This window comes from Papilio machaon, chromosome 14, assembly GCF_912999745.1.
Source record: "Papilio machaon chromosome 14, ilPapMach1.1, whole genome shotgun sequence".
Classification (NCBI taxonomy): domain Eukaryota; kingdom Metazoa; phylum Arthropoda; class Insecta; order Lepidoptera; family Papilionidae; genus Papilio; species Papilio machaon.
Genome location: NC_059999.1, coordinates 7,309,781 through 7,332,509, shown reverse-complemented (window position 1 = coordinate 7,332,509; position 22,729 = coordinate 7,309,781). Strand labels below are relative to the sequence as shown.

The 22,729-nt window shown below is 33.0% G+C and overlaps 1 protein-coding gene across 1 annotated transcript in view; it reads left to right on the top strand.

Moving 5' to 3' along the window:
- LOC106708382 (acyl-CoA:lysophosphatidylglycerol acyltransferase 1) overlaps nucleotides 1–17,325 on the top strand; it is a 52,423-nt gene extending 35,098 nt beyond the window's left edge. The window contains exons 2-6 of the mRNA XM_045681104.1: nucleotides 15,148–15,284; nucleotides 16,032–16,168; nucleotides 16,257–16,447; nucleotides 16,916–17,035; nucleotides 17,314–17,325. Coding sequence (XP_045537060.1) covers nucleotides 15,148–15,284; nucleotides 16,032–16,168; nucleotides 16,257–16,447; nucleotides 16,916–17,035; nucleotides 17,314–17,325 — 597 coding nt within the window. The remainder of the gene's footprint in view (nucleotides 1–15,147; nucleotides 15,285–16,031; nucleotides 16,169–16,256; nucleotides 16,448–16,915; nucleotides 17,036–17,313) is intronic.
- The last annotated feature ends 5,404 nt before the right edge of the window (nucleotides 17,326–22,729 follow it).

Below are 22,729 nucleotides of genomic sequence, written 5' to 3'. Positions count from 1 at the left end.
ATGCTTTAAAGTCACTAGAGTTCCTGTGTAAAGTGTATATTCTCTCTATTTCAAAATGCAGCTTCCCATCTTCAAAGATAACCGGGTCTTTAATCACTACGTTCAACGGCGTAGTATTCATTGATAAATTCCACTTCTATTAAATCCAGTTCAAATTCGATTCATCCGCTCACAAGAACCCTGGCACTAGGGTGAATATATGTACGTCCTTACTGAGACTTTCCTAACATAAAAATTATTTTAATATTTACACCTTGAAAAATATTCAAATAATAAATTAATTTTCATTCACAGAAAAAAAAATGTATTTTTAGTGTCGTTATATTATTATTAGAAGAAAAATGCTTGTATTAATTTTTATTGTTATTTGTCAACTTTACTCTTAGAATCTTTAATCTAGTTCTCAAATGTAGTGACATGCTTTTGTATCGATTACGGGTAGGGTATCCACGCAACTTTTATAAAATGTTTTACCATTGAATAGTTATATTTTGCAACAACCGGAATAACAATGGTTTTGTTTCAGCGTGAAAAATCACAGTTAGAAATAGATTTCTTCTTTTCTTTTCATTTTGGATAAAAAAAATCTCTAAAAATTCGACATCATAGTCACCGTACTCAAGACCGCCCTTCCTTTCAACAATTGCTCCAAGCAATAACAGAGCTAAGTTCTCTTTGGTAATATTCAATAAGCTACGATTTTACCGTTCGATAGTCCCACTAATAGGATTATATCCCCACTACAGCTCGTCTTCATCAAATCGTTTAATTTTGCCTCTAATTAAAGTTTACTTATGCTTTCTGGGGACGGATTAATTATAATGATGCTCAATATGACGTATGGCGTAGTTCTGTTTTAGTTTCTGATTAAAGTACATAAGGGCCTCTATAATTAGGGAACGTAAATTAAATTTCGAAAGTGGAAATTATTAATTTTGATACGTCATATTTTGACTTAATAGATTTGAAATATATCTTTGAGTTTCTGGGAAAATTATGATTTTACAAAATTAAAATAGATGAAAATTTGATAAAATATCTTTTGAAGTTAAAATAATAAAATGTCTTTGTAAAATTTGGTGTCGAATATTTTCAATTGATTGCGCATTAAGCGCAAGTGGGGTGCTAATTGTTTGGAAATATGACAATAATTTTCAATATTTTTCATTTCGAATTCGTGAACTCCCGGCACGCGAAGTATTTAACGCTCGCCGCGCCACCCACTTTATTGAGAGGAAAATATTTAATAAGAACGATTTTCTTTTAAATGCCCCGCGATTTTATCATTCGAAGCGAACGCTAGAGGTGTACAAAATAGCTTGATAGCTTCTTCTAGCTTAGTATACGTGTGAAGTTTACGTAGAGAGTTTATATGATCGGCTAACTACTAACTAATAATCATAAAAGCGCTATGTATCTTGTAATAGAACCATAAATAGATAATAGAATATTGTTCTCATATAAATTAAAATATAGTAACGAACGATGATGATGATGTCCTTCGTGACGTAATCCGTCAATGGCGAACCTTCCTATCTTGTTATCTCCGAGAGTGCGATCGGAGATGACTGGCAAATCCGAACTTAGTTTTGAAGGTCCGGTCGCTCGGCACATAGTACAAACGGCGTGAGGAATCGTATGTGTAGGTATAGGAAGGCTTGAGTCGAGTTTTTATAATTTGGCGTTTTGCATCCAGGTCTTGTAATCAAATTATAAACACCCTTATTATATAACATCTTTAATTTATAATTCAATGTTGTAAGATAAATCCGCGTCACAAATCGCGGGCGAGATTATTCAAATGAGGGCTGATTAAGTCGGCAGTCAATCAATCGCCCACATGCTTGATTTACATCCCCCGTTCCTCCTACCCCGGCATGTCCCAGTCCCCTCCCCGACACTCCTGTCCTCTCGACTTCCAAGAATTTTCTTTGTCTTATTCCGAACGCTAATTTATATCTTGAAACTTCTACGTGAATGCGTCTTTAAATATTATTTAAGTCAATGACTTAAGCGATTTCATTACTTTTTTTAGTTATTAGCAATAGTAATACCAAGGTTCCAAATTTATAATTTGACATTATCGAGCGTTCAATCCCTGTGTTTTTTTTCGCATAAAATGTAGTTTATAGTCGCACGGGGACGTTATATGCTCGGCGTTATTAGCTGGTAATATGGTTGTTTTATTTCGAAATATAATAAAAGGAAGACAACATGAATTAAAGCGTTATATATTCTAGCCTATTTAAAATCGAAGGACTCGATAAAATTTAGCTGTCACTTGTACTGCTGTTATTTAAAAGAAAAATTCCGGTTAAAATAGTATTGGCGTGCATTAGGCTAGAAGCTCGTGACTTGCAGCGCGTTGTAAAGTCGAGTACACAACAAGGCAGCGGCGGGAGGTGTCGGCCAGGCTCGCGCCTCGCGCCGCGCCGGTCGGGGGGACTCGGGGTAAATGGGCTCCTTTGATAATTTATTATTGAAACCTCGCTTTTATTCTTTCCTTTTGTAATATTGTCTCCACTCGGCTTATTTGTTCCGGTGTAATTTGTTTGAAAATTTTTCTATTTTCATTTTTTCATTATTATTTATTTCGCCTTCGGTCCGCTCGTTATCGGAGATTTATTTCTGATATGATCTTCGCAGAAATAAAGAAGACTTTTTAATAAAATTTTGTATTGCAAAAAAGGTTTTTCATTACTATTCATTAAGATGACGTCTGAGTATATCCGAGCTTCTAGGTTCAGATCTTTTGTACAAATTTACGAATAGGTTTGTGTACAATTTTGTTGACAAAATATTTTTGATGTACTTTTCGTCACTTATCAACGCTTATTCACCTTCTAGACAAAATTTAATCTCGAGAAAATTAAATGAAAACATCACCTGCGCTATCCGTATTTATAGCTGTTTCACTTTGGTTATTGTGAACAAAAAGCCGGTGTCATATCTCACCGCGGCCACGCCGATTTGATCCTACAGCTTAAGGGTATTAAGTGTTTAATGGCGTGCGTCTGTTAAAGGTAGGTGCATAAGGGAGAGAAGGTAAACCAGCGCTAGCAGGGGTGCGCAACAATAAGCCTCGTTTGATAAATTGCGATATTGTTGCTTGCAAAATACCCCAAATAACGAAGAGCCCTGAAACTTTTTTTCTATACATTCATATAATAAACACGGAACGTGTGGCGAGCGTTCCTTTCATTCTGGTCGTAGCGAGCTGAATTTTCCTCATTGATGAATTTATGTATAGTTTTCTTTTTTTGTTGTTTCTTTATTGAATTGTCTGGTGGTCTTTCCTACTGTACGTAAACTAAATTACATTGCACCTTTTATAGTATTTGGTTAAAGGTATCTACATTGCATTTATTCTATTCATTTGAAGGTACTATGAACTTTTTGAGGCTAAATAAATTATACTACGTATGTAACATTCACAAATCATGTTACGAAGTAAATATATAAATAGTAATGGGACATAACTGTATGTGATGTCGGAGGGCCGCAAAGCTTCGGTCAATGAAAACTCAATCGGGCCGGATTATGAACGCAATTTCAATACAGACTGCGGTCGTCTGTCATAGCCTGTATGAACGACCGCGGTTTCATCCGTCGGTACAGACAGAAGATTAAATTTATATTTGTTGATTTATAAACTAGTTTAACATATTTTCATTGAAATAAGTAAAAAATGTATCACTATATTGTAGTAACGACATTCTAAAGATTAATTTATACATAAGTAGGAATCGTCCGAACAACGCTCGGCAGTCGGTTCAAAGCGAGACAAATGTATGGGAATCAAGTATTTGTAAGTCTACTCAAATATTATAAGTACAAAGTTTTCCCTTGTTTGGTATTCGATATCAGATGAAGTAACGTCTTGACTATCTCGTTACTAATTAGTATTAGTTTTGTGTATAGATATGTTCTGCAGTCCGTACCGCACGGCAATGTTCTGTCGCCTTGCGCCATCTCGCTCGCACATGCATGTCATTAAATTCATAAACTACCTACGTAACTTTGTTACGTAGCGCAACTTTAAAGGCATTCATCGTATTCACTACGTAAAATAGTTACCTGAAATACACTCCCGTTGCAGTTGGGGAGTTGGTAACGTAATTTAAAGAGCGCGTCAGGTAACAAGGTATGTTCTCTTTGTGTGGAGGTGTTTTTGATTTATTATGTCGTCAAGTGTATTTAAAAAATTTATAAAGTACAGGAAGATGAGATTAGATTGATTAATATTTTATACTAGCGGTTACCAGCGACTTCGTCAGAGTGGAATTAAAAAAAAGTAAAATAACTAATATAATAATCCCGCATGCATTAGTTACCTTCCCCTCAAAGTTCCGTCAAAACCAACCCATTTTTTTCCGGTAGGTATACTTAATTTTATCATATTTACTTAAATATGATAAAATTATGTACAATTAGACACTCTAATTTTAGATATATTGTATGGATAATTTAATTCAAAACCATCGTAAGTCTGCTGCCGCACTGATTCGGTTAAGGAAGTCTCTTATTGTGAATGTTAAACGAAAAATCTATACTAAAGATTAAGCGATTCTGAGTGCAGACAAGAGAAGTATGTATTTAGTTAGTTATTATTGCCAAGCAAACATTTTCCTACAAATTGGAATCGAATTTACGAGCAGTGACATAGTGTACGAGACCATAAAACTACTATGTTATCGTTATTACAAGTTACGCTTTTGCAGTTAATCCTCGTGTCTAAGCCCCCGGGTTTCCGCTCGATATAGGAGTTCGATAAAATTTAATTGCCCCGGGAATCTAACACCGAGGCAAGTTGGAGGAGCGAAAAAAATCGTGAATATCCGGCTTACCCGGACACCCGATACGGAAGCCGTACACCGCGGCCTCAATTAGCGCGCTCGATGTGTGCTAATGTGTTATCTACAACTCACAAATGTCATGCTGATGGCGGGAAAGAATGCATTTAAAAAAAATCTTTACTTAGTTTTTTTTTTAGTACCGAAACACTTTCCTTCCATTTTCAAAAGTGAGAGGGGTGATAGAATGTTTCTATTTTGTTTCGTTTAATGTTTTGATAGTGTAAATCCTTCGTTAATCAGTATACAGTAATATAACCACACTAATGTATGTAATGCATTTAACAATGCTTTGTGACTTACTGAAGCACCAATTTCTTAATCGTTTATGATTTAATGCTGCTTGTTTTAATTGAAAATATTATTTGTTATGCGAAACATTTATTTCCTAAACATAATATATAAAGAAACAAAATAAGTCTGTTCTATAAAGAAGTTCATATATCTTGAAGTGACCAGACTCTTTTCAATATACAAATGTACTACACTGCAATAGAAACAAAAATTAAGTCCAAGTTTCCACTGCTAAGGATAATGGAAACAAGTCATTACCGTTCGAATGCCATTTCCGTCTCGCGGACGTGTGCAAGACTTTTCACAAAGACTTGTCGCTTTGACGACAATATCTGACGTACAGTTTAAATGGATTACTTCGCTAACCTTCAAGTGAAAGTATAAAGCTTTGTGTAGCTGCCTTGATCACTATATACTGATCTTAGTTTTCTGGCAATAGTTCATATTTTAGATTGATTGCGTGTACATTTTTATTCATTTATTACTAGCTGTCGTCCGCGACTCCGTCCGCGCGGAATTAAAAAAAAACTTTATTATTAGCCTATGTATTCTTCCAGACTATGTTCTACATCTATGCCAAATTTCAAAAGATCTGTTAAGCCGTTCCAGAGATACCTTCAAACAAACATCCATCTATCCGTCCATCCATCCATTAGTTACTTTTTCATGATATTAGTAAGATTTTTTAAATTATTATGTTTGTCCAATGTGTGGCAAACTACCTAACTAGCAATGGCCACCTAAATTCGCCAAATGCGATTGTTGCCCATATATTTATATATTTGAAGATGCATTGCTTACCTTTAATAGACAGAGGAGGGAAGGAACAGAAATAGGATATTTCCTCATCCCATCCCTTCCTTAAAATAAAAGGGTGAGAAGGGGAAGAGGTCTAAAGTTTCCGACAGGCACACTCATCAAACGGAACGCGAAATCGAATGCACATCACGCCTGTCTTCTGTGTGATATTTTACTGTAGTACTTTAACTTCATCTTTTCTTTTTAAAAAAAGAAAAAGTTTCAGGGGAGATTAATTTCTTTTAAAAAAAATCAACGTTTCAGAGGAGACGTGTTCGGTTGTCAAACTCACAAAAACTATTTCAATAAATACATTTTTGATAAAGCGGCAACCGTTGCCGCAAAGAAAAAAAAATACAAAAAGCATCCCTCGTTACACGTCATTTACATACACATGACAATTGAATGATGTACAAAGGAACCTCTTCAAAAGGCTCACAGCGTTACTTGTTATTCTATGTTATTTAATTTTTGACTACGGGTACGTCAAGGGCGAAATAAATGTTATTCAAATGTTCAGATAATTTTAGAAAACATATTAAAATGCCAAAAATTTCCGGTTCCCATTTTTTTGTTACTTTACTAACATAGTGTAGATTGTATAGGATCTAAATTAATATTGTTCGAACGATTTATTTATCCGTTGTATGATTTTACACTTTAGACTTATAAATATATTTTTACTAGCTGTCGCCTGCGACTCCGTCCGCGCGTAGTTAAAAAATGGGGGGGGGGGGGTTATGAAAAATAGATGTTGGCCGATTCTCAGACCTACTGAATATGCTTACAAAATTTCATGAGAATCGGTCAAGCCGTTTCGGAGGAGTACGCTTACGAAAACTGTGACACGAGAATTTTATATATTAAATTTGATGTAATATTCATCTGCCTGTGAATACTAGATGAATTATTTCCATTCATTCATATAGATTTAATAGAACGTAGAAAAAATTCAAATAAAATGTCTAATTTTAACAAGAAACAGAGCGTGAAATCACATATCGCCAGTCCTCGGTTACAAAGCGCGGCTAGGCATAATCGCGACAAAACCTTTTACCAACGCCTCGGAACAATTGGCCGAGCGCCGCCAAACTTGACAATCAGCCATTCAAAGTAAAATTATACAGCGAGCAATTATTGGGCCGGAAACTGCGGCGAAAGCGCGCCTCGGATTTAGAACCTCTGGATGTGTACTCATGTTCTATATTATTTTTCTCAAAGTTACATTTTTTGACTAGCAACAATACTTCCTATAAATGTCGTATGAGATTTTGGAACGAAGTTCCTTATCGCGCGTTGTGAAAGGGAGCTAGACGGAAAAAATCTTCTTACGAAAAGTTGTCACGACACTTTTTGCTATAGTAAGTATGTTAACGACGAATGAGCGCTACTTCACCATGGCAACGACGTGACAATATATAACGAAAATTCATAGAAATAAAATGTACTTCTTGTGAAGACTTCAGTTTTTTATTCATAGAATAAACATTGGTTCCTTCACTATTTAATTAACTTCGTTCCATTTGGGTGTCCCTTGACACCTCTCAAGTTTTTTTTTATTGTTATGCACAATGTATTTAAAGTTCATTTTCCAGTAGCAGTTTATATTTCATTTCATGATAACAGTTAAAAGAACATTCGTACCAGTTAAAGAATACACAGAAGACAGGCTAACGAGTTCAAGAATAAAGCGCTTCGAGAAACAAAAAGTTGAACACAAAGCGTACACGAGTACAACGGCTAATTATAAACGTCACTTGTAGACACAAAGTCTCTACCATTCAATCTTATAGACAAAAGACTCGGGAGTACTCGGGTGGTCGGAGATATTCAGACCCCTGTATCCACCCTGCAGCGGTTCAATCGCTTGATTAATGCAAAGTTGTCCATTATTATAATTGAGGTATCCGAGTTTGGCGATTTGTTTTAATTGATAATTTCTCAGCGGTTTTGTCCCCGATCGATGTCTCTTTGAAATTTCTAGTTTCTTGTTTAAATAGGGATTTTGCTTAGCGACTTTGAAAGTTGAAGATGGATGCTCAGATTCAGAAGCAGTTTATGGATTAGAATGGAGATTTCGTTCGCGTTATTAATTGCCCTTTGGACCTCTTAGAAATGTGGTTATTTGGGGATTAACGAAGTTAGAAAGCACTGAACAAAACCTGTTTGCAATTTATTTCTTTAGCTATGCAACCTTTTGAAAGCTCTTTTTTATCGAAATCCACAATAAAAGACGACAAGAAAACAGTATTAAAAGTAACGGTAATGGCTTCCTTCATTCGTGGGCCTCGTTCAGCGACCTCTAGCGGAAATTGCGGGAAGTTCCTTCTCTATTTGCCGATCGTACAAGTTTTCCAAGGGAATTCACTGAAGGGATTCTTTTGCGGGATTATCTTTGTTAATCTGTGGTACGATTGTAATTAAGTTCTTTTAAAGGTTAACAAAGTTTGTATTCATTAGAGTTATTTTTTTAGGTTATTTTGCCTGTCGGCTCGTTAAGATTTGTTTTTGAATTTTTGATTGTTTTTTTTTTCAATTCTACTTTTTTCTTTACAAATATTTGTTTGTTTTGTGGCCTCATTACTTTGATGAGATTTTCTATAAATCATGTAATTTATATTGAAGTCATATTTTGTTTTACTAAATAAAATCCATAATAATGCTGAGTCTGTTTTTACTCGGATATACAAAAGGAAGTAATGGAGTAGTATTTAAATTGTTATGAGTAAATATACCAATATTACGCTGCTTGCGTTTACAAATTGTATGGAAAATCGTTGTTATAAATTCTTTATTCGATTCTCAATAATTGCAATGGACTGACAATGTAGAGGAGCCACTCCAAACAGTTCGCTCGCCAAGATACAAGTTTTTTTTTTCTGTTTTATTGTTTTATTTGCGAGGCTTTGTTTCCCTCGGCAGTGTATTTTTTTACAATTTAAAAACATACGTTGCTACACGACAATGCCTCATATTATGGAAGGCGTTCTATTATCATCGTATACATTTTAGTGAATGATTTGAAAGCATAACAATAGTGTGATTACAATTTTTTTTATTCATTTTATAGAAAAAAAAATAGTTTTAATTATTGACCCGCTATATCTATTGGGGGCGCGGCAGTTCCACTACTAAGGTGAGCACGGTTGGAACATCCTTTGATGGAGTAATACCTCTTGGAGTTATAAAATATAGGTGATATAATTTTTTTTTATTTTAGTATTATAAACATTACAAAACGAGATCTCGTGTAGAATGTAGAATGTAAAACGCGCACACATAATGGCGGGCGATAGAGCGTGTCGGCGCGTGCGCAGCGTGTGCTAGCTACGTGACCTTTCTCACGCAACCGATGAATACATGCATCGTTAGAACTATTTTAGGTAGTACGGATTGCTTCCGAGGTGTTTTGATTATAGTAATTAGTAAACAACCTTTATTTATAAATATTTTTGTTATAGAAAATTGAACTTAATTATCACGTGCGATAAGCTGCTATCAAATAATTTGACAAACATGTAAGAAATTTTTCGTGTTTGTCTCGTTCTGATATTGTTCTTGTTTAATCGTTAACAGGGCGTTTTTTGCGCTGTCAATCAATATTTGTATTCAATATTAAAAAATGTCGGAATTATGTTATTAACTGTTTTTAAATATCTCTTATCTTTACCAGAATATTTTTCATCCTATGAATGATTAAAATTGTTTAAAAAGCTTTACAACATTGCCCAAAGGCGAATATAGGCCGTGGCGGAGGAACCAATTTGAGTTTAGGCTTTATATGCCCGGGATACTGGCGGTCGGACGACTCCCTGAGGAACGCCTTTCAAACTGAAACTGAAACTTTCATTACTTATACATATACTTATCTTTTTATAAAATAAATAAGTCACGTAATCTTAAATATATAAAAACTTGTCTCGAATATATAACGGGCTTTTTAACAGTTAAGTAAATAATGCAGTAACAAATAAATATAAACAAAAAATTCATCAGTTGACAAATTACTGGAAATCTATCTATATATATAAAATAAAGTCGTGTTAGTTACACTATAACTCAAGAACGGCTGAATCGATTTGCCTGAAAATTGGTGGGCAGTTAGCTTAGAACCAGGAAACGGACATAGGATAATTTTTACCCCGTTTTCTATTTTTATTCCGCGCGGACGGACTCGCGGGTAAAAGCTAGTCTATTATAACGTAAGCAGCATTCGTCAAAATCATCGGCATTTTATTGACAAGTCCTTCATGAACGCTGATATTAATTAAGATTGAAGGGTTTGGCTCTTTTTAATTAAAGTAATAATGGATGGAAAAAGTAAAATTTCGTTTTGAGCGCATTTCGAGTCAAAACAATTACGGACGAATCAAAAGATTTAATTTCATTAAAAATGTTGTTTGAATAATTACTTTTTGATGATATTGTTCTTTTCATCTATATAAATTAAATTTTAAATTATTTTTCATTTATATAAATCGCTTTAAATTAATTTATGTAAAAGATTTTATTTTAATATTCACACAAATTCATTTAACGATTTTCATCTTTACGGTCTCTATACCTAATTTGAATATAATTAAAAAATGAACTCCACATTAATTATTCCCTTTTATTTCATTGTAAGCAACAAATCAATTAATTCCCTTTGCGACATCTACTACGATAACTTTGTAGCGGACAAAAACGTCTACGAAACGCTACGCCGTGCTACAACTTCGATTTTCTTTAACAGCAGTAGTAGAAGTTTACCGTTTTTAATTTCCCGTCCCATTTATCCTTACAATATCCCGGTTGTTTTGAAAGCTACATCGCGTAGGAGCCACTCCCGCCTCTATTACGGGCAACACGTTGTAAACTCCTTTGTGCTTCACTTGTCAAGGGTCATAAATTGTAAGCACCTGTAACGTACGTTTTACGGTACTACAGCAATTTGATGCGATATTTTATATTCATAACGTTTCATGCGAGAAGTGAATGCGAGAGTCGTATTTTTTCTTTTTTTAATTTGCACTTTTAGCTTTGACTGTTTAAATGTTTCTCTCTGTGATGACGTAACCATTTATATTTCTTTGATGTATTTGTACGTAACATTTTCAATCATATTTTTATTTGAAATTTGTTTTAGTTAACAATCTATTCTAGTCTATGTAGTTCTTATCCTAAAACAAAAGTTCTCCTGTTAAATATCTAGGTAAAACCCACACGATGTATTGTCAGAGGTTGGAAAGGGGTCGAGTGAGTCATTCCTTTTTCGGTCAGTCCACCGCGCAATTAAAATAAGAATAGAGGAGAGTCGGCCGCAGGTAATTAGGCTTGCTTTTCTATGAGAACAGTATATGTAGCAACTTTTAAAATATACTCAGTGACATGAAAAGTGGGCTGTTTTTGTTTTCTATCTGGCAGGTTTTTTCAAATATATTTTTTGTTGTGCTGAAAATTGTTTTTCTTATTTCTAAGCTTTAGTAACATGAAACGACTTTTAGTTCTGTATGGTAGTCTGTCATGTCTATCTTTTTGTCATTTTCCACTGTTAACACACATAAATAAATGTATCATGTCTTTCGAAAATACAGAGATAATAATGATGAAAGTACACTTTAATTTTGCAATTTAGTGTAAACGGCTCCGTAAGGTTTTTCTCTTATCTTTCGCTTAGTAGCGGTAACGAGGCAAAAGTTTTTCGTATAGTCGGTCTCGTTAAGCTTGCAGACGGCTCTAACATTTATTTCTACTTTTAACGAATATCGTTCATAGTTTTTTGTACTAGTAGTATACGAAAGTTCATAACGATGATTATTAGAGGATCTTATGATCAAAGTTTACGAGATATGGTTCGGTTTAAGCTTTTATATTCTAGTTGGTAAGTATTCTAGTGAAGTAGTTAATACAGTAGTAGGGACAAGCTTGTTGACAACAAAAGTATTTTAAGCATGCACTAATGTGTTGTTAATAAGTCACTACGGTAGACCGTAAGCTTAGATTTCTAATACTGAATTAAATCTATACTGAGTGACTCCCTTTGTGACCACTTAATGTCTGAGTACGATATAGTATGAATATTTAACTGATGTACTGAAAAAATCTAGTAACATAAAGTATTCAATTTTCAATCGGATCGAAAAATGTGAGCACAATGAAACTTTTTTATAATGTAGTCTATTGTGTAGTGCTGTCTGCGAACCGGCTTATGTTATGTTCTCAGGCGGACAAAGCTGAAAGTAGCTTTTTAATAAAGCTCACATGTGACCGTAAAGTTTCTAATATAGTTAATATTAATTTATTCAGTTTTATTTTGTACAATCTACTTGAGTCGTGAATCCAGTGTAGAAAATTGTAAGATACAAAAGAAGTTTTTTTTTTTGACAAATCCATTGTCAATGTTAAAAGTATTTTAGTCCTTTAAATTGATGTTCAAATTTGTTGGAACCATTTGACAATATTGTAACACAGTTGCAAATTTTTTGGAGCAAAAAAATCCGTTCTACTTTTTTGTTAAAAAATTGTGAAAGCAAGAGATAATAAAATACGATACAAGCAAATATGTATCACTAAATTGTTAAAAGTTTTCGGAGTTTTATCCATCCGATACTAAGGCATTGATCCGTATAAGAGTTGGGTATCGTGCCGCGCTTCCCACGGGAGCATCGACCTCGCGGACGTTTCCTAGTTCCCATTCAGCTATCGGAAGGACTTTTGAAAACGCTAACGAAAGATGAATTGGACGGAAATTTACCAATGTTGTTGACACATAATTATTAAGTAATAAATAATAAAGAATAGGTACTTAACTATAAGTAAGCTATAAATTAATCCTAACTTTTAATATTTTTTAACTATTTATGAAGTTTGTTCGAGTGAAATTATACTTTCAATTAAAGATAAAGAATCTGTCTTTTTTATACCAGAAGTCGATTTTTTAAGTGTGTTGATAAAAAAAAATTCGAATACCTTTTAATTTTTTGTGTAAGTAAAAAAAATAACAATCTCTTGGTGATAGCAATTTTTTTTTAATTTCTATTACTTTTAACAGTTTTTTAATTTTGTACCGATAAGTTTATACAATGGAAAAGCGCACAATCGTGCTCTCGCGCGCAGTAACCTTCGCTCCTTTAATCTTGGGCCGTCGACCCAAGGAAGGCTGTCCATCGCAGCTGCACAACATACTACGATCAATTGTTGCTTACCGCCTGTTTCACGCAGCGAGCGCTTGATCAACGTTTCGCGGCTGATTTTAGTTTTGGTTCCGCTCCCATTTATTTCAACGTAAGTTCAGTTGAATTCACATTGGATATTCGTACGTATTTGTAAGTGAAATCGTTTTATCGTTTGTTTTTTTTTTTAGATGTGTGAATATTATTGGAAAAAAGTTCGAACATTTTAAAGGGAATAAAAACTAACATCACACAAATATGAACTCGAGCACAAATTTAACTAAATTAAAAGGTAACAAAGACTTGACACAAACTACGATCAAACAATTCTCCACATACTCAGTAGAGCGTGAGATTTTCCAGTTACTAATTAGTCTAACTCGTTGAAAAGCAAACGAATCGGCTCCGAGTCGAGTCTAGTTCAGTGTAGTCTAGGCTAGACGCACCTACGTTCAATGCGCTTGTTCAAAGTTTGCTCAAGAACAGCGCGGGTACGGCGCACGTCAATTAAAACCAGGAAATTGAGTTATGCCGAGTTGAGAATTGCATAGCTTCCCTTTATTCAGTTCCCGGTGAAAAGATAATGGGTGAACGTAGTTGTTGAACCTTTTGAAAGTGTTTCGATGACAGTTTCACACTTTGTTAAGAAATAACCACACGAAACTTATCTTGTAACTACCACCGAAGAAGTCTGTGGATTTTTATATCATTTCATGTGTTGAATTTGGTTGCAAAATTCTTCTCATTTGTTCATTTTACTTTTTGTTAAAAAATATGTAAGTGCTTAGAGGAATTTTTTTCAAATACAATTTTAAACAATGGTACAACTGTAGTCATCATCTGTGTAACACAGCAGTCCTAAAATGTTCAAATTTGAATAGTTCTGGTTGAAGTTATTCGAGTCGCAAAGGAAACTAACGGGAATGGCTTGAAATATTTTCGTGAGCTTTTGTCCGGCGCTCGAGCGACCGCGGCGGAATGGCGGCTAATCTCTAACAATTTCATTACGAGAGCTCGGCTTTGTTCTGCACATTCAAAATGTAACGCTTTAGATGTCTACTTAAATACGTTATATCTTTTGTCTACCAGACATGCAAATTCTATTAATTACTTTAACTTCAGATAATGAACATACTTAAGTGTTACTACAATAAGTGTTGATTTTATAAGAACCTCAGAAGTATAAAGGTTTAAGTAGGTGAGATGTATAGCTTCATTTTGAACCATTTGTCATCTATTTTCCGGACATCCTAAACTTAAATGTCACAGTGACAGTCATGTTTGTATAACATATTTTCCTAAATCTTATCGTTTCCTAGAATCTCCAGGGGTCGGAAATATTGCGATATCACCGGACCTATACTGGTAATATCCATTAGGGCACGTCCCCGTCCCTCCTCCCGCACTTCCCCGTGCCCCCGCGCCGTGCGTGACGTAGGAACTATTAATTCCTAACACATTTTGCACGGCGAGCGCACCCGCATCATTGCTACGAGGGGCTCTGATGTTTGTGTAACAAACAAATAATACTGGTGAAAAAATCGTCGATATATTATATTGTGTTAAGAAGTAAGATGTTTGTTTTCTGTTTCAAGAATGGCTTATACGATAGCACTACGTAATAACCTTGATATCTGATCAAATTGATCATAGTTCTAGTACAGATTAGACTGGATTGATTATCTGGGTCTAGAGTGCGCTTTATAATGACAAGCATAACGCCATTACGCCAATGCGTGCAAATAATTTAAACATATACAGTCAAAATCTGTTATAACGACATCGAAGGGACTACTCATATTGAGTCGTAAAAACCGATAGTTGTAACAACCGGTGACAGGTTTTAATAGGAAAGATATGTATATAACATTCAGCCAGGACCTTTGATTTTGGTCAATTTAACCGGTATGTTGTTCTAAACGATGTCGCCATAAACGGTTTTGACTGTATATGAATTGGCACTTTTGTTAGTGCCACATTCAGTAATTTAATATTTATTGACAGTCGCGTATTTACAAATTATCTAATAGCCTTATCTCTTGTTGCAGGGCAAAGCGAAAAGGGACCAGTCGTTGGAAGAGCTCCGAGAACACATCCACCGATACTACATGCCTCTGGGCAGGCAGTTCATGGTGTTGTTCCCTGAGGGGGGGTTCCTGCATAAGAGGAGGGAGGTTAGCCAAAGGTAACGTGAAACTGTAAAATGTATATTTATGGTGGCTCGCACAAGATACTGCGCACAATACAATTGTAACATACCAGTGGGATGTAAAATCCGGGCACACGCCTTTAAATTTCAAAATCTCATATTATGCGTCGCTGGATGCTGTGTGCGGAGTACTATATACTGGTGGAATACATTGTGGAAGTCCTTAGGAAAGGATTATGTCCAGCAGTAGAGTGATACAGGCTGATGATGATGATGATGACGATACCTTGTCATGGATACGAAAATAAAAATCCAAATGTGTGGATACGAAAATAAATGTAATACCAATGTAAACAACATCGAATACTCGACTACACATAAGGGTCGATAGGGAACGACCAAAGTCGTTTAGCACAAACTCGAGTCGCTGGAACAAGTTTCAACAGCGCCCAGTTGAATTTATGTTCGAGGAATCTGGCGTACGAACATATATAGCCATTACTTTGACAAGCCATCGCGAACTAGATATTGTTTTCTGAAATATTTTTCTTTGAACTGTCTGAGAGCTCTCTAAAATATTTTAAAAGATACAATGAAAAAAATGTTAAGATGGCAAATGAAATTTACTGGACCCTAATTCTAAACCTTTGACCTAACTTATTTTTGGCATCTATAATTTATTCTAGTATGTTTAAAATAATTACTGACTATAAATTTGTCTGTCAATAGCAGGGAAATTTTCTCAGCGACCATATGATATTTATTCAAATTATTTTATTTTAGGTTTGCAGAAAAGAACAATTTACCAAAATTGGAATATGTGTCGTTACCTAGAGCTGGTGCGATGAAAGTTATAATGGAAGAAATCGGACCTCGCAGAGATGAAGGAGCTAGCACATCCAAAGAGAATTCTAAAAAAGGTACAGTAAATTTCAAATAATCTAAAAAAGCAGTTTACATTTAACGCTATGTCTATTTCTGAGGTTCTTATTCTATTTACCATTTCAGATAACAACTTTAACCAGAACAACTTAAACAATATAATCGTAGACACAAAAGCAGGTGATAGCATAGAATGGATACTGGACGTAACCATCGCCTATCCTGATAGGATTCCGTTGCACCTGCAGGACATTGTGTGCGGCACCCGACCGCCCTGTGCCATAAACCTGCACTACCGATTATATCCAAGTAACGAGGTAAGAACTTAATTGTAATTTCAATAGTGGTTAAGGAAGCAGCTCTTTGAGCAAACGAGTCGAAACAGCACTAATCATTATTACTACTGTGCCGGCTAGACGTAGAGTTATCCTATTATTTAATATTCCTCTTCATTTTGTCTAATTTATCTAAATGATTCCTATCATATCTCTTTTACATCATCTATTTTCCTTTTTGCTTCTACATTATTTCACTGCCTTACACCTAATTGTTGTAAATATTAATTTATATTAAAAGCCATAAAAGATTTCGGATTCTTTCATCATTTACCTACATTACCATAAAAAAATTAAAAGAGTCCATGAGACAGTATCCAGAATCAATGTTCAGAACTTTCTTACCTTCGTTAAGAGATGGCATCCTAGGAGGAAGAACACAATATGAATGACCGGTGAATGACATAATAGCACCTTTGTGAAAATTCTTAAAAGATTTTTAATCCTCAGATTCCAGCAGATACTGAAGGGATGACTCAATGGCTGTATGACAGGTTCATAGAGAAGGACAAAATGTTAGAAGAGTTTTACCGTACAGGCCAGTTTCCAGCGCGGGGGAACAATTCCCAAGTAATTCGACAAGTGAGACAGGACAATCTGCGTTATCTTATCGTGCATTTATTCTTCATTGCTTCGACGTTCTTACAGTACAATATGTTACGTGAGCTTTGGAGTTACTTATGGTAATCGAGAGTTTACTTTAGTGAATTTATATGTGTGGTCGTTTGATTCAATTTCTGATGTCTTTATCATGATTCACGATTATTTGAATATTATTATTATTAATAAAATCTTCTTATATATTTAGAAGTAAATATTATTATTACAATTTAACATATGTGTGTCAGATTTTCAAGTGAATAAGTTTTGGTGTTGTGTAGAGAAATATTTAATTCCATTTACATTTCAAAATTCTTAAGGAATTAAGGTTTTTGTTAGAGATATTTCTGTATGGAAACTGATTAAATTTGTTATAAGGAGTATTAAAGATGCAGCTATTATATTGACATCAAAAATTGAATCAATTACAACGTTATGTCCGCTTTTGCCATTGATGATTAATATGGATTTTGTGAAATTGATCGCTTTCTTGTATTAATAAATTATTCATTTATTTGATAACATTTTATTACATTTGGCAATTTTCTTCTTGGTTTGTTTAATTTTTAAATAAAAATCAAATACTAGAAAGCGATTCTCATTTTAGGAGGTGCATTGAGAAAGTACATTTGTTTTACGTTTCATTTAAGTTTCCTCGCATTTTACATTTAGTGAAGATTTGTGTGTTTGTACTTCGGTGTATTAACCGTGCGTTTCTACTACATTTATATCTGTACAGAAACATCTGTTTTTTATAAAGAGAGGAATGTTTTTATACTTGTTTTTGTAGTGGAAATCCATGGTGAGATTGTCTCGATGCCGATTATCGATGTTTTATGTAGCACTTTAGTGAGAACATAAAATGAGTGCTGTGACGTTTAAGTCAATATTTAAGTGAATTTCCTAGAATAAGTTCTTCGCTTTGAGCTATACCAAAACTTGAATATTTTATGACAATAAACACATTAATGTATAATTCTCACCTTTATGCTTTCATAAAAAATGTTTCGTCTGGACTAAAAATACATGCCAAAGAAATTTATATCATTTTTACTTTAAAAAAAAGGTCCTTTGAATATAATTAACCCGGGTAATTTCAACTACACTTGTAAAAAAAACAAATTGAAATCTAATAATCTTCTCAAAGAAAGTGAAATAAAATTATTTTGGTCTATATGTTTTAGACATTACAACTCGTAGTTTCACATTTGAACTTTTAAATTAAGAATTAATGTTTTTAATCTCAATATGTTAATTTATTAGTCCAGATAAAAACAATTCAATGTGAAAGCTCTCTAATATCATTAACTTTAAACTGTCCCCGCTTGTAATTTAAAGAATAATACGAATTTAATATAAAGGAGTCTACAGACACTCCAAATATAAAATTTCCAAAGCGTGCGAAATTTATGTATTTTTTGGTAAAAAATGATGCAAAATTTTAGATAGATGATAATGAAGTTGCGGAGATTTTTTATGGACACATAAAAATTATTTGTGCACATCAAATTAATGAGTAAGTGAATTGTATCAAACAAATTTTTAAACTTGTTTTGCCATTTTTTAAGCTACTTAAATAAAATGATTGTAAAATCCACTTTATTAAAACAAATAATAAAACATTTAGTTTACTAATATCAGTATAATTAAAAAAATCGTTAATTGTATTTAAAAAAGTCAGTTTTTTTTCATTATCCAAATTAGGTTACAGTAATAGTAAGTAATAACACTTAACTATAGCATATTAGTATGATTTATATGGATTACAGTTTGTTTAAAGTTAAGTGGAGATTAATGATATAATTAGTAGTGATATTAATAAATATTTAACTAAATCTCATATTAAAAATGATTTTTTTTAAATTGATAAGTATTTTTTACCATTTCTGTTTGAGGTTGCTTATTACCTGGAATAACGCGTTCCTACTTATTAGGTTTTTTTTTAATTTTACGCGGATGAAGTCGTAGGCATCTCGCCTAGTAATATTCCTATCGCCTATTATTAATATCACTGCCAATTTATTATAAAGCGTGTTGTGAAATAATTTAGTGATATAGTTTATTAATTTCTATATATTTGAAGCCAAATTACAAAATATACTCCACTTAATAATCCATTTATTAAAGTTTTATTCCCATTACCGTTTATTTGAAATATATGATACATGTATAAAACATTATTTTTATCTCTTTTTTTAATTGAAAGAAAGGTACGGCAATATTGGTGTAATATTGGTGTTAGGATTGTGGAGACCCGCCGTTATATGATTCGAAACATACCAAAATGATGCCGTGAGTGTCTCCGTTCCAATAGACCGGGGCGGAGAACAGAGCAGATAATTGACAGCAAATAAAATTGAAGTTTATACTATAGAAACAAGGTTTAATTTCACTTAACAGGTCTTTTTTACAAAGCTAATTTCCCTTATTAAGCACGAATAAATATTTTATATTTATTCGTGATAAAAATATGCCCCACTCTCCGCCTCAGTTGGAGAGAACGGAACCTAAGGCTTCGGTAACGTTAATTTTCTATGAGTTTTAACTTTGGCTTAATTTGTACGTTCATATGTATATCGTGGTTCTATATACATTTGTAGCTATTCTCTTATGTATATTTCGAAAAAATCAACATTATAATTTCTAGAATAATCCGGATTGTTTTTATTTTTAAAAAGTATATAATATACATAATGGTACTTAATGTCTATTCATATCTATTCTAAAAACAAAATATCTTTATTTTTTCCGCCATTATCAAACAACGTGACATGTGTATACGAAAACTAGTGTTATATCTGTTACATACACTACATTGTCGTAGCAAGTCACGACAGTAGAGACTCCTTGACGTTCAGTGTTACACAAAATACTCAACCTTACAATTCACTCGAGTAAAGAAATGTTAAGATTATTATTTATTTCTAATACGAATTGAGAATTTATTTGAAATATTCATCTTTTACTATTTGTCGTACATTGTTTAAAATTAGACCATAGTTCTTAATCAAAGATTTTATTTGCTAAAACCGCATGTACTTCTCTGCATTAATAATCGATAATTATAAAAATATAAAAAACAGTAAATATATGATTTTTTTGGGATTTTCAATAAGTCGGTAGCTAAATTATATATGCCATATCCGCTTATTTATTGTCTATGTATTTAATATTTGTGACAATAATATTTAATAAATACATATCAGAAACAAAACATCATTATTACAAATAAATAAAAATTACATTTTTCATTTAAAGAAAGGGAAATTTGAAATTTAACTGTCTAAAATAAACCCTTCTTAAACTCTTCAACTATATAACTTTGGTAACAAATATATTATATTTGAATGATATAAAAATAAACCGCTTTGCGTATCTAATATTTTATATATTCTTATGAAAAGTTGTTTTAAATTCATCACGTTCATGTTCCTTATTATGTCCAAGCGTGCCTTTTGAAATTATAAAGCAGATATTTAAAATCATATCTAAATATCAATAATAAATATTTAAATATAATTTACTCACAAAAAATTCGATTAATAAAATCAATTAAGTTGTCGAATTTGATCTGATGCAAACTTTTATTTCTTTAATAATTAAATTAAGGTGCGATTTCGTGGTACGCGACAGACGGCAAACTGCAGCAACGTTCATCGAAACACTATATAATACAATTTAAGGGAATTTGTTTGCTTTACGAAAAAAAATGTTTAAAAAATATAGATAAGAATTCTTATCCCCCCCCCCTCTTTTTCTAATAGAAAAAACTGAGATAAAAAATGTAAAAAAAATATTTCCATTGGCAGATGTAATCAGATCAAATTTGATACTCAATTCACTTGAAATACTTATTTATCATTTGTTACAAAACCGTCCTCATTCTATTAAGACAAACAGGTGGCCATATTTTTATTAAAGTATTTAAAACATTATATTGCTTTGATTTCACTACAGCACGATACTAGTTCACAGTTTTCTTACATTTCAATTATATTTATATTACATTTCATTTTGTTATAAATTAAGCTTACTGAATTAAGAATTCGTACGCATTATACGGTTAGAACGCGATTAGCCTTCTTTCGCACTAAGTGACCCGCTCTTCTCTCTTCTAGCAGTGTTGTTACGGTACGGTTGATAACCACTACGATGTGACAGCTAGCCGAATTTAAATTACTCAATAGTAACTGAAAAACGCGTCTGTTTCGACTATCCGCACAATGCGTTAATCTCCTTAGAATGTACCATTACATCGTTAACAGAATTCCTTTTTCTTACAGTATGTGATTTGCATTTATATGTTAACATAATAGTATTCAATATGAAGTAATTTTGCCATTAATAACTTATTTACTATTTGTTGAACGGACAATGCTAACAAATGTAAGCGTTTTACAGTACGCTTTAAGTACTTCTCGGCAAACAAATCGAAACATCAGGTGCATTAAGACATTTTAAAAACATTAACAATTCAGTCTCTCACACCGATACGTAATTTGTGGACATTTATTTTTATAGTTTGCTTAAATGAAACAGCATAGTACAAATAGTACTTTTCTATTGAATATTAGTCGACTGTTTATTTTCATAAATACTAAGAAAATTAAGAGTAACATTGGCTGTGTTCGAATTTACATCTTATTTTACATAGATTCTCTTTATTTAATGTTACGTTTCGGTGTAATGGACGGTCTAGCTTTTAGCAAGTGAATAGTGGTAGACGATTTAATGAAATTTGATTTTAATTATGGGATTATTATGTTCGCTCTAAACATTTTGTTTTGTACTTTTTTTCTTTTATATTTTTCTTTGGGTGTTTAAAACTTTTTAATTTTAAGTTCTTAAAATAAATAAAAGGGATTCGTGATTATTTTTAAGTTCAATGTTGTTATTTTTTTTCTCCTCTTTTTGTTCGTAGTTAAGTTTGTAATTTTTTTGTAGATATTATTTTAGTCATAGTTTATGAATTATGTGATTCTGGCAATGTGAATTTTTTATTTACGTTACTTTGATATTTTTGTTGAAGCTATTTAACAGTTGCTTGCGGAAATGATAGCAAATTTGTGTGCTATCAACTGAATGAACTAGGTCAAATAAATATGTTTATGTGATTGCAGATAATCGATCAGTTCGATTTCTGTTTTTTTCAGATTTGTACAGTTTGTGCTTAGTATTACAATAAGGTAAAATTCTGTCACACGTGACCCAACTCGATTATCGTGTGTTTTCTGTATTTTTTTTATATGTTTTTGTCTGCATATGTTGTATTGTATAATAGTAAATTCACTATCACTTACTTTTGTTTTGTAAACATGGATTTATGTCTTTTTTATTGTTAATTCCATATTCAGTGTGAACGAATAATAAACCTTTTAATTGTCATAACTTTGTTGTAAAGATACGAACTGTTTCACATTTAAAAATTGCGTTTATAAGAAATATATGTTTTCTATGGAACTCAAACAGTTATTATAGTGCTACAAGTTTATCTGGACCGGTAATAGAGATGCTGCTATCGTGGTTAGTTCTGTCTAAGAATATGTAAAATTACATATAAGAAATAATAACAAGACAGCTACGGTACGACGAAAATCTTGTAACATTTTTTTGACTTTGATACTGGACCCTAAAGAGCCATTATAATTTAGTTTATATACCCAC